At 33.2% G+C, this 12167-nt stretch overlaps 1 protein-coding gene across 1 annotated transcript in view; it reads right to left on the bottom strand.

The window, feature by feature from the left end:
• CTNNA3 (catenin alpha 3) overlaps positions 1-12167 on the bottom strand; it is an 834982-nt gene that overhangs the window by 151607 nt on the left and 671208 nt on the right. The window contains exon 8 of the mRNA XM_032595178.1: positions 1877-2058. Within this exon, the coding sequence (XP_032451069.1) occupies positions 1877-2058 (182 nt within the window). The remainder of the gene's footprint in view (positions 1-1876; positions 2059-12167) is intronic.

The following is a 12167-nucleotide window of genomic DNA, read 5'->3' as shown; positions in this document are numbered from 1 at the left end:
GTTTCTATGAGTTTGATTTTTTTCTAAGATTCCACATATAAGTGATATCATCCGGTATTAGTCTTTCTTATGGCCGAAAAATATTCCATCATATATAAATCTATCTGTCTATCTTCCTATCTATCTACCCAGCTATCAACATAGATACCACATTTTCTTTATTAATTCATCTTTTGAGGGACACCAACATTGTTTCCATATCTTGGCTATTGTGAATTATGCTGCAATAAACATGGGAATGCAGAAATTTCCTCAAGATAGTTATTTCATTTCCTTTACCTATGTAACCAAAATAAATAAATAAAAGGCATTCTTTATGAAACTGTGTATGTAATGTACAGAAATAGATATAGATATAGATATAGATGATATAGATACAGATAATGTCAAAGTTTACAAAAGTTTTTAGTTTACACATTTTGCCAAATTACTATAAGGCTTATACCAACATATGATATCATCACCATATCCTCCTTGTAATAAACCTATTTTAAAAGTTTTGTCCAGGGGCACCTGGGTGGCGCAGTCGGTTAAGCGTCCGACTTCAGCCAGGTCACGATCTCGCGGTCCATGAGTTCGAGCCCCGCGTCGGGCTCTGGGCTGATGGCTCAGAGCCTGGAGCCTGCTTCTGATTCTGTGTCTCCCTCTCTCTCTGCCCCTCCCCCGTTCATGCTCTGTCTCTCTCTGTCCCAAAAATAAATAAACGTTGAAAAAAAAATTAAAAAAAAAAAGTTTTGTCCAATTTGATAAATTTAAAATTTACCTTATTTTAAATTATTTTAGGTTAAATATAATTCACATATTTATGAGTCATATCTTTTATGTGGAGAAACTGAATTACCTGTTCATGTCTTGTTTTCATTTTCTAGGATATTTGGGTCTTTATTCTGTATAATGTCTTAAGTATTATTTATATACAAATGACATAATATTTTTGTTTTTTTATTAGAAATATTTACCCAATTATCCATTTATATTTCAATATTATTTGGGACATTTTACTGATCTACAGAATTTTTAATGTGGTTCAATTAAATAATTATTTTCTATAAGTTCTTCCTTTTTCTCCAATGCTTGGAAAACCTTTCTCAATCTTAATATAAAAGAATTGTGTACATTTTTCCACTTGTTATGATTTTAATTTTACATTTATTACTCTATCCAAAATTTATTTTTGTGCATAATGTATGGTGACATAAGTGAGTATAACAGGTCTGTTTCAGAGTATTCTTTCTGTGACTGTTATAATTACACCAACACTAAATTAGCTTAATTGTAGTTTTGTATATTTAAGTAACTGGTAGGGCAAGAACTATTTATTTTACTGCTTTTTGGATAGTTCTATAAAATAATATTTTCAAGCTATTTTATTGCTTCTGGAATTTACACACAATGTATGATTCTTTCATGTATATTATTAAGTCACTGTGATTTAAAATATATTTGTTTGATGTCTCGGTAGCAAAAGATATCACAAATCTTGATGACACATATATCACTACAACTAAAATCATGAAGCTATGGAAAGCAAACATTCAGAGAGCTCCAACCGAGATCATAATTTGATTTCCCAATTTCTTTGTAAAATAATATGCTAATATGATACATAGAGAAGATTCCTAAGGGGAGGAGATATTAGAAATCTCTTTAGGTTTCTAAACTCACTTTTTGGCAGTTTATGAGAAACTAACTTTTCCATATTTACTTACCAAAACTTCTAGACCTACCCACCTACAACTTTGTAATACTATAGTATTTGTGTTTCTTCTACCACTTGGTTTTAAGCACCTGCCACTCAGAGAAACTTAGGTTTCACTACTTTGACAAATGTTTCTAACCCATTGTAAACGTTGTGCATCATTTTCTACATAATTACCTTGTGAAGTCTGTCATCTCCATCATAATCATACACATCTTCTTAGCCAGAACAATGATATCATTGCTTGTATCATCCCATATTTCAATCTCAGCATCCAGTTTACTCTTTACTTTCTTGAAATCAGCAACTTGCTCAGCAATCTTTTCCTTTTCTGACTCAGGCAACTGAGTCATCTTAGCCTAAAACACATGATAATTATATTTATAAGCATTCCATTATATCAAAGAGCATTTTAGGCAGAAGTGGTCATTATAGGATATTCTTAAACTCATTCATTCAAAAACAGAGATGTGTTTTTTTTTTAAGTGATTTAATCAAAACTTTCCAGGCATAATTTTTCATATGAAAAATTTCTTAAATTATGAATGTTTGCTCTAGAACTGAGAATAACAATGTATAATTTGGTGTCTGACATATTTAAATCTACTCCTTAATATAAATGTGAGATTTCTCAAATTTCTTTTTTTTTTAAATTTTAATGCTTATTTATTTTTGAGATACAGAGCATGAGCAGGGAGGGGCAGAGAGAGGGAGGCACAGAATCTGAACCAGGCTCCAGGCTCTGAGCTGTGAGGACAGATCCCAGTGCAGGGCTCCAACTCATGAACCCTGAGATCATGACCTGAGCCAAAGTCAGACGCTTAACTGACTAAGCCACCCAGGCACCCCGAGATTTCTCAAATTTCTGATGCAATACAACTTTAAATTAATTCGGACTTAATATAATACATCTCGTATATTAGAAAAGCATATACTTTATTTATTTAAAGTTTATTTATTTATTTTGAGAGTGAGAGAGAGAGAGAGAGAGAGAGAGAGCATAAGCAAGGGAAAGGCAGAGAGAGAGGAAGAGAAAATACCAAGCAGGCTCCATGCTGTCAGCACACAGACTGATGAAGGGCTCAATCTGATCAATTATGAGATTATGACTTGAGCCAAGATCAAGAGTCAGATGCTCAACAGACTGAGCCATTCAGGTGCCCCAGATATATTTTATCTAATTGTACCAATAGTATGCTTCAAAAGGTGGAAGTATAACAAAATTATCTTGAAATGTCTATTGACATTATATCTATTTATCCTTGTATGTATATACATTCAGATAGATCCTTATGCAAATATTGGATATATACTGGAAAATAATAATAGTATACATATATAAATCATATGTATTAGATAAACACATATTTAAAATTATAAGGATGTATATGTGTATTTTGTCATCATGTACACATTCAAATATGCATGTATATAAAAACTACTTTGAGGGAAGAGTAAAAATGTTATGGGCAGGGTTTATTAAGGCAGCCCTCACTAATTAGCATCCTGAGTTTTGAGGTGTTCTTCTATGAAAAGTAGGGTTGATGTGTTGGCATAGTACTATTCTTTGAATATGTCAAATTTTGTACAATATGCAACGTGTATTTTCACTTGCAATTTGAAATGTGGGATGGGTAGAATACCATCTATACCCCTAAACCACCACATTCACAGCCTTAGCATCTGGGACCCATAACCATCTGTCAAATAAAAAAGAATCATGAAGTAAAAGTGATTCAATAGTATCAAGGCCATAAAATCTCACACGACAGTCTGGGCAATCATACTCTCAAAAAAATTTCCATATACATTCTAATAAAATGAGTACATGAGTCTCAGAGAGGGTAGTTAAAAAAGGATAAATCATTTAAGTAAATTTTACTTATTAGATTATTATCAAAGAATATGTGATATTTATAATACCTATATATTTCCAGATTTCCCCTATACATGTGGAAGTAAGAAGAAATCATCTCAAAAAGCATCAAAATATTCTGAACACTAGGCTCAAAATAGTTGAAATACACTTTATTGAATCAATAGTGTATAAAAGCAAAAATGCTTAAATTACATGAATGAAGGAGTTATAAGAATGTTCAATGGAAAATCCAGCAAAATAATAATAATCAAAGAACCAATATCAAGTATCTAGCATTTATTATCTATTTAGTATCAGGCTAACCCAGGGTCTAAAATAACTTGGTGTCTCTGAAATCTCAGCGTTAATTATCCATTCTTCAGTTCTAACTTAGTCATGAAAATAAACAATGAGGCTTTCCAATTTGAAGCTTCCTCTAAATTTCTTAGCATAATGTTTGACACAAATTGAATGCTCAATAAATGATGGCTATCTCCTATTCAGCAAGAAAATTATCAAAATATATTAACATATCTAGCACTTAAAATTTGCATACTTGCACTATTTTATTTGAAGAATTAAATGCAGAGGAATAGGCTTTTTAATTTATTTTAATGTTTATTTATTTTTGAGAGAGAGAGAGAGAGAGAAAGAGACAGAGAATGAGCAGGGAGAGGCAGAAAGAGAGGGGGACAGAGGATCTGAAGAGGGCTCTGTGCTGACAGCAGAGAGCACAATGTGAGGCTCAAACTCGTGAACCATGAGATCATGACCTGAGCTGAAGTCAGATGCTAAATCGACTGAACCACCCTGACACTCATAGGAATAGGCTTTTAACTGATGAGCTATACTCTGAATACAGTTTGTAGTTTCTTTTCTCAGGAAATGTGGCCTATTAAAATAAAAGCAACCCTTACTACTGCTGGCATACAGCAAGGAACGTAAGTGAAGATACAGCTCACTTATGTCTGAAATCAATAGTATGAAAGCTCATTAAGTAAATTATAAGATACTAACCCATTAAACTAGCTCAAAAATTGAAATAAATTTTCTCCGTCTTGACTACTGATCATTATCATTCTCTCCATTTTCATAAAAAGAAGTGTTTAAACTTTCAAATAATAATAGATGTAGGTAGATTCAAATGGGACCTCTTCTTATGGTCTTTGTCTCAGAGATAATAAATCCATGAATCTGTATATAATAAATAATTTTGAAGTATGCACTAGCATATCATGAAAAATTACTCACTATCCTCATAAAAATGTTCAAACTATTCAAGAGGGGATCTGGGTAAGCGTATTCTAAGTTCTATTCCTTGGAATGCCACTGATTTCTAATATGACCTTTAGTAAGTCATTTAACCCTCTTGTCTAAGTTTCTCCAGACAAAAAATGACAGTAATTGCAACTGCTACCCACCTGCCATGCAGGGAACAGAGTTGATTATTGGATAACACCAAGGCTGACCCTGTCACGGACTGGAATCTCATCGGTTGCACTCGATTTCCTTAATAACATCTCAACTCACATGCTGAATTATAATCACCAGATGTTTACTTCCAACAAGATAAGGGCCAAAATTTAGGCAATAGTTTATAAAATTGAAAGGCCTAGTGAATTCTGACTCTCCCACAGGAGGAACCACAACATCAGAAAAGCATTAAATTACTGACTGACACCTCTACTGAAGATTTTTAGTGCTTCTGTGGATGATTTATTATGTGCTATTAATCAATTTGAATCACTATGAAAATTTCAAAACAGAATTTAAGAGAATACTTGATATTTTGGAATTCTGAGCAAAAATTCCTTTTTGGATAAATGTGTGCAGAATAAGCAAAGAAATAAAGATTGAAACAAATCAGGTAAATGGAATCTGATGCTATTGCTGGCTGGCAGTATGTCTCCACTCCTGCCCAGATATATAGACTAGAACTGTGATATGAATAGCTATCAAACATTTTTTGAGTCACTTCCATCTGAATGAGATTTTATTGTGTGTTAACTGATTTTTGAAATCTCTTGCTAAAAGCAAAAAAAGCTAACACTTACATATTACAGACACTCCCTAGGCATCTTACATATATTAAACTTCACTCTTCATATTAGCCCTATGAGGTAAATATATTATTGCCCTAACTTTAATGGATTATGAAACTGAGTGTCCAAAAGGTTAAGTTATTAACTCAAGACTGTAGTGTTAGCAAGTAGTAGAACCAGTATGCAAACCTAGAGACTCTAGCCTCGAGTTTTTGGCCTATTACTATGCCAACTAACTTGAGCAATATTGCCCATGATATATCAAAATATTCATACTCAATGGTGTTTCTCTACCACCTTCTACTTTTGAATGCAATTATTCTCCAAAGTGTAGTCACATATTTTCTAGAATCTGTTTCCTTGTCTATAAACTAGAGACAATGGTATTTGCCTCACAGCATGCCTTAGAGATCAAATGAATAAATGTGTAGGAAACACTTTTTATTTTCTTTATTTTTTTTTAATTCCAGCTGTTAACTTACAATAACAGACTCAGTTCACTCTACACAATGATCCCCAGAATTTTATTTCTAGTGTTACCTTCCTTTTTCAATAAAAGTTGTAATCTTCCATTACCATTTTAGGCATTTTCAAGTATATATATGATATACAATATATTTTATAAAATTATCTCTAAAGCAGGGGGTAGTAAAATTTTTTCTGTAAAGGGGAAAATAGTAAATACTTTATGCTTTGCAGGCCACACCATACTGCTCTACCATAATACTTAGTTCTGCTGCTGTTGTAATGCAAGAGTAGCCAAGGACACTGTGCAAACAAGTGAGTGTGGCTGTGTTCCAAAAAATTTTATATGGACATTGAAACTTCAATTTCATATCATTTTTATGTGCCTAAAATATTATTCTGATTACATCTATTCTAATTTTATTCAACCACTTAAAAATGTAAAAAACATTCCTAGCTCATGGGCTGTACAAAAATTGTTGGCGGGCCAGATTTGACTGCTGGCTATAGTTTGCCAACATTTGCCAAATCCTTTATCCTCTTGAGTTTTGTATTTCTCAGAAGTACTGCCTGCCACCCAGTTTGAATCTCTTTTATTTATTCATTTTTAAATTTATTTTTACTTTTTTTTATTTATATTTATTTTTGAGAGAGAAAGACAGAGACAGATCATGAGTGGGGGAGGGGGAGAGAGAGAGGGAGACACAGAATCTGAAGCAGGCTCCAGGCTCTAAGGTGTCAGCACAGAGCCTGACATGGGTTCGATCCCATGAACCGTGAGATCATGACCAGAGCCAAAGTCAGATGCTTAACTGACTGACCCACCCAAGCGCCCCTTGAATCTCTTTTAAAAACTTTTTCTCTGGGGCACCTGGGAAGTCAGAAGTCAGTTAAGCACCGACTTTGGCTCAGGTCATGATCTCAGGGTTGGTGAGTTTGAGCACCCGCATCTGGCTCACTGCTGTCAGCACAGAGCCTGCTTTGGATTCTCGGTCCCTTTTTCTCTCTTCCCCTCCCCTGCTCACTCTCTCTCAAAAATAAATAAACATTAAAAAAAAAAAAAAAAGACAAAAAAAACTTCTTTCCTTTCCTTATGTATCCCCTTCTGTTAGGCAGAAAGCTGATCCATTTAATCTCTAATACTTTAATCACATCTGTCTCTTTGTCTGAATTCCCAGTACTACTATACAAGTTCAGGTCAATTTTCTCTTTCTTTTTTAATCCTTTTGTCTTGTTATCACTTTGTATAATCTTTCTGATTTTAATAGCATTGTGCAAATCTTCAACTAAAGACAGGAGCTTCCATGACTCCTTACTGAATAAAGAATATTAATTCCTCAAATACCACCCTTGAATTTATTTAAAGTAGAAAATTCATATAGAATCTCAAACAGGCTCCATGACTAGCATAGAACCTGATGCAGACCCTGGGATCATCACCTGAGCCAAAATCAAGAATTGAAAACTCGGGGTGCTTGGTGGCTCAGTCGGTTAAGTGTCCAACTTTGGCTCAGGTCATGATCTCATCATTTGTGGGTTCGAGTCCCACGTCAGACTCTTTGCTGACAGCTCAGAGCCTGGAGCCTGCTTTGGATTCTGTGTGTGTCTCTCTCTGCCCCTCCCCTGCTTATGCTCTGCCTCTCTCTGTCTGTCTCAAAAATAAGCATTAAAAAAATTATTAAAAAATTGAACACTCAACTGACTGAGCTACCCAGATACCCCATAATTACTATTTTTTAAATTTCAGAACATGTTATCATTTCTCCCCTCAAAATGATTCATATTAGTCTGTCTTATAGTCTAATTATTCATGAATATGTATATCCTATCTTACTTGAGAAAAGGACTTTGAAAGCAGAAACACCTTTCAGAATAATAGTAGTCTCTCTCTCCTTCTCATATACATGCATACATGTATGTTTATGTGTGTTTTATTATTCTCCTTCCCCCAGAATGTAAGTTTCCTGAAAGTAGGACATATATATGCATGTATATAAATGTTTATAGTTGCTAATAGAAATAGGAGAGAGATAAAGAATAGGCTTGTAGGATCAAAATTTTATAGCATTAATCTTTCATTTTAATTGTCATCTACATTTACACACTTTTCAAGCTTCTATCTCTACAAGGTAGAAATCAATCTCTCCCATACATTTTCCTGTCCACTTTCAAACTCGGGTCCTCAGTATTCCTCTAAGACTGTATTAACAGCACAATAGTTCTTAACCTTCTTTTCATCTGCTTTTTATTTCATTATGCTCATTACTCCTACCTAATATGTTAATATGCTTACATTATTTATTATAAACACTTTCATGACTTTATCTGTTTAAAAGACCAAAAGAAAAGAAAAACATGGTACAATAGGAAAAATGCAAAAAGGTTGTCATACAGACCTCTATCCAAGTTCCAACTCTGCCAAGTGCCAGCTTTGTAGCAAGTACCTTAAGCATCCTCAACCCCAATTTTATCACATGTTAAAATTATGATAAATTTATTAGGGGTTTTCTATTTTTTAAATTTTTCTTAAAAATGCTTTTATTATTTATTTTTGAGAGAGAGAAGGAGACAGAGCATGAGCAGGGGAGTGGCAGAGAGAGAGGGAGACACAGAATCCGAAGTTGGCTCCAGGTTCTGAGCCCAATGCGGGGTTGGGGGGGAGGCTTGAACATGTGAACTGCGAGATCATGCCCTGAGCCGAAGTCAGATGCTTAACTGACTGAGCCACCCAAGTGCCCCAGGGTTTTCTGACAATTCGAATTATATCTGTAAATAACGATGCCTGGAATATATTAAGGACTTAGTGAGTGGTACTATGATTGATGTATATAAATGCCTTCACCTGGCCTCCAAAATGTCTCCAACATTGTGGTGAAGGACAGTTTATACATTAATCTAGCTACCTTACAAAGCTTAGGCAGGAACCAAGTAAATTATATTGAGTAAATATATGCCATGAGCAACAAACCATATAGAAACATAGGGTCATTATAATTCTCTTATTCTCAGAAGTTCCAAAATCCAAATTGCTTATTTAGCAGATAAGGAAACTGAGTCCCAGGAAAGAGAAATGACTTGGAAAATATTAGCCAACTGGTTAATATCAGATTTGTTTTTTAAATCCATGTGTTGCTGTTAGTGGTTCTCTCTTCCCACAAAATTGTTCTGCTTTACTTAGGTATAACTTTTTCATGGAAATTTAGTTCTTAAGTAAATCATATAACTCTTTTACTTTCCTATCTATAAACCTGAATGGAACACAGAAATAGTATATTATTAACATGTAAGCCACAATTACTATTTTTTTATTTTATAAATACTAGGAATTCCTAATCAATTAAATATTTCTCATGTGAATGGGTAGCTAGAACTTGAAAATTAAATTCGAATGTTCTGCAAACTTTTAACACATGTGCATGATTTTTGCGTAATGGGTAAATATTTTTTTTATTTTTCTTATTCTCATCTCCAGAGTTTATCAAATTTAAGAGTAGCATTTATGCACATGTTTTTTTATTTTTGTTTTTGTTTTTTTTTTTTTTTTTTTTGCTAATAAGCCCAGAGGCATTTGGGAAATGGGTGCATTTTAATATATAAGAAATATAAATAGTATGACATTTTGCTGGAGTTTAGAAAATCTGAACTGCTGCTGGCAGAAATTCAACTTAATTAAAATCTAGAGAACAAATTCATAAAAAAGTATTATGCATTGATATTTTAAGCATACTAAATTGTGATTTCAAACATATTCCTGAGAATTCATTAACAAAAGTTTTCCATAATATTTTAAAATGATATTTAGGGGTTGGAATTGAACTTTGCTTTAAAGACTGATATACATTTTTACATTTTTATGCCCATTCCTTTAAATCAAATTTACAAATATATTAGCTTTAAAAGTCTCTAAGTTTCCTCATCTGTCAAAGATAACACTCTTGCAACCTCATGAGTTACACTCACAGATCCCTTAGGTGTAAACTATCTTATTTTATAAAACCTTATAGGCTTCAAGAGTGGCTCAAAACAGCTTACTTATAAAGCTTACTTAATTATGTTCTATAGGTAATAATAATAATGACAATTAACATTATTTATGCTTCCCATGTGCCAGTCATGTTGCTAACCACTTTTGAAAAATTATGCTAATTAAATACTATTTAAGGTAGATATTATTAATATCCACTTTTAACAACCATGGAAATCAAGCCTATAGGGAACACGTGCATGTCTCCTATAAATGAAACCCTCCCCAACGTTTCTGGTTTTTTTTTTTCCATCCATCTCCCTATATATGGTTTCATTTGCAAGATGTTTTTTAGCATGAGGGTTAATTTCAATTTGAGGAAGAACGCAATATTTATTTGTGAACTCAATTTGTGTCCTTGTTCTAGAAAAAAATAAATGCTGCTTTGGGAGTCAACTGGAGAAATTTGAATATAAACTGGGTATGAGGCAAAATTAAGAAGGGATTGCTAATTTTCTTCAGATGTTGCTAATTACTTTGAAGCAGTTCAGGGGGAAAAAAAAGCATATAGCACACTAGCATTGGGTTAAATATGCTATATCTAGGTCATGGAAAAACAGACATACACTGTCCCAGTGTGTTTAAGTTTTTCTGTGTCTTCGATTTTTTCAAAATAAACAATAAGAAAACAAATAGTATGCTTTATGTTCTTGTTTACTGAAGGTATTACAGATTTTATAGGCCATACAATCTACTCTCTTCTCCCAAAATGCCATTCTATCTGCAACATCCCTGACTAAGGATGTTCTGCTTCTCCTCGGTCATATGTGAAAGTCCAGTGCTAGGTTCTTTGGGACTAAGAGATTAAGATAAGATAAGATAAGATAAGATAAGACAATATATAGTAATATAGTACATATAGTATTACATAGTATAATATGTATGTGTGCATATGTATGTATATATACATATATATATATATATATATATATATATACACACACACACACACACACACACATATATATATGTATATAATAACCATTGGTTTAACACCAAGCCCTTAAAATATTTCCTCTGGTTTCTTTTTCACCAAAGTTGGTGGGTTATTATAAGTTGTCCTCCAAAACAGATAATCTCAAAGAAAAGAAAATACTTTGTCAAGCTTATATGAGTATTCTGATTTAAATAGTCCTATATATTTGCTTTATTTTTTAATTAAAATGTTGCAAGGACATAGATGAATCTAATTTCACATGCATTGTGTTTTTTTAGAATATGATTCCAGGTTTTTAAAATACTTTTGTCTTTCGGTGTTGCCAAGACTAACAATACAGAAATCCTCATATTTTCAAAACCACATAGCTATGTAAAACAAAGAAACAATTCAATTAATAAATATTGGAAAGGCTGTGAGAAACAAACTGTAGAAGCCCATTCATTTTATTCAAAACAGTACCCTTAGGATGTGACTCAGAGCCTAGTAACTTTTACTTCTCACACAATTGAAGTTTGGTTACCTGAATTCCACGCCCCTGTTTACAGTAAACTGGAAGTAGACAAGAGATGTGCTAGTCTGAGGCCAAGAAAGGGAGCGAAAATCTATCAAGGAGGATACAGAAAGCTCAGATACTTGGGGCCCTTTCAGTTTATGAATAAGCTTGCCTGCTAATATCACAGTACCTCTATCCTATCACTGTATATTACAGCATAGTACAACAATGTTTGGTCATAATATACACAATGAATCATCTGCAACATCATCACCCAGCATTTACTGATTTTCTACTGCATTGTGGAGTTATACGGCACTGTTCCTGCTCTCAAGGAGCTTAAAATCTCCCAGTGCAGAAAATGTCAAGTTATTTATTATTACTCTTTGGTAAATTAGCATGCACGGAATACAATTTGAAAACCAATTCCAGTAATTATTTTTTAAGTTTAAAAACATATATTTTGGTTCAAAATAACTTGCTCTATAAGAGTTCTAGGAAGCCAACTGTCTTACTAAATATGATTTTCATATATCTTTGATGGTGTGATATTTAATGTTTCCTTATAACTAATTAAAATATTTTGTTAAAGATAAAATCTTGACAAGTATATGAATGGTTTATCACTAAAATTGCTATAATTTGA

Source organism: Lynx canadensis, chromosome D2 (assembly GCF_007474595.2).
Source record: "Lynx canadensis isolate LIC74 chromosome D2, mLynCan4.pri.v2, whole genome shotgun sequence".
NCBI classification, from domain to species: domain Eukaryota; kingdom Metazoa; phylum Chordata; class Mammalia; order Carnivora; family Felidae; genus Lynx; species Lynx canadensis.
Note: the sequence above shows the minus strand (reverse complement) of the source record. Positions and strands in the feature narration are given on the sequence as shown.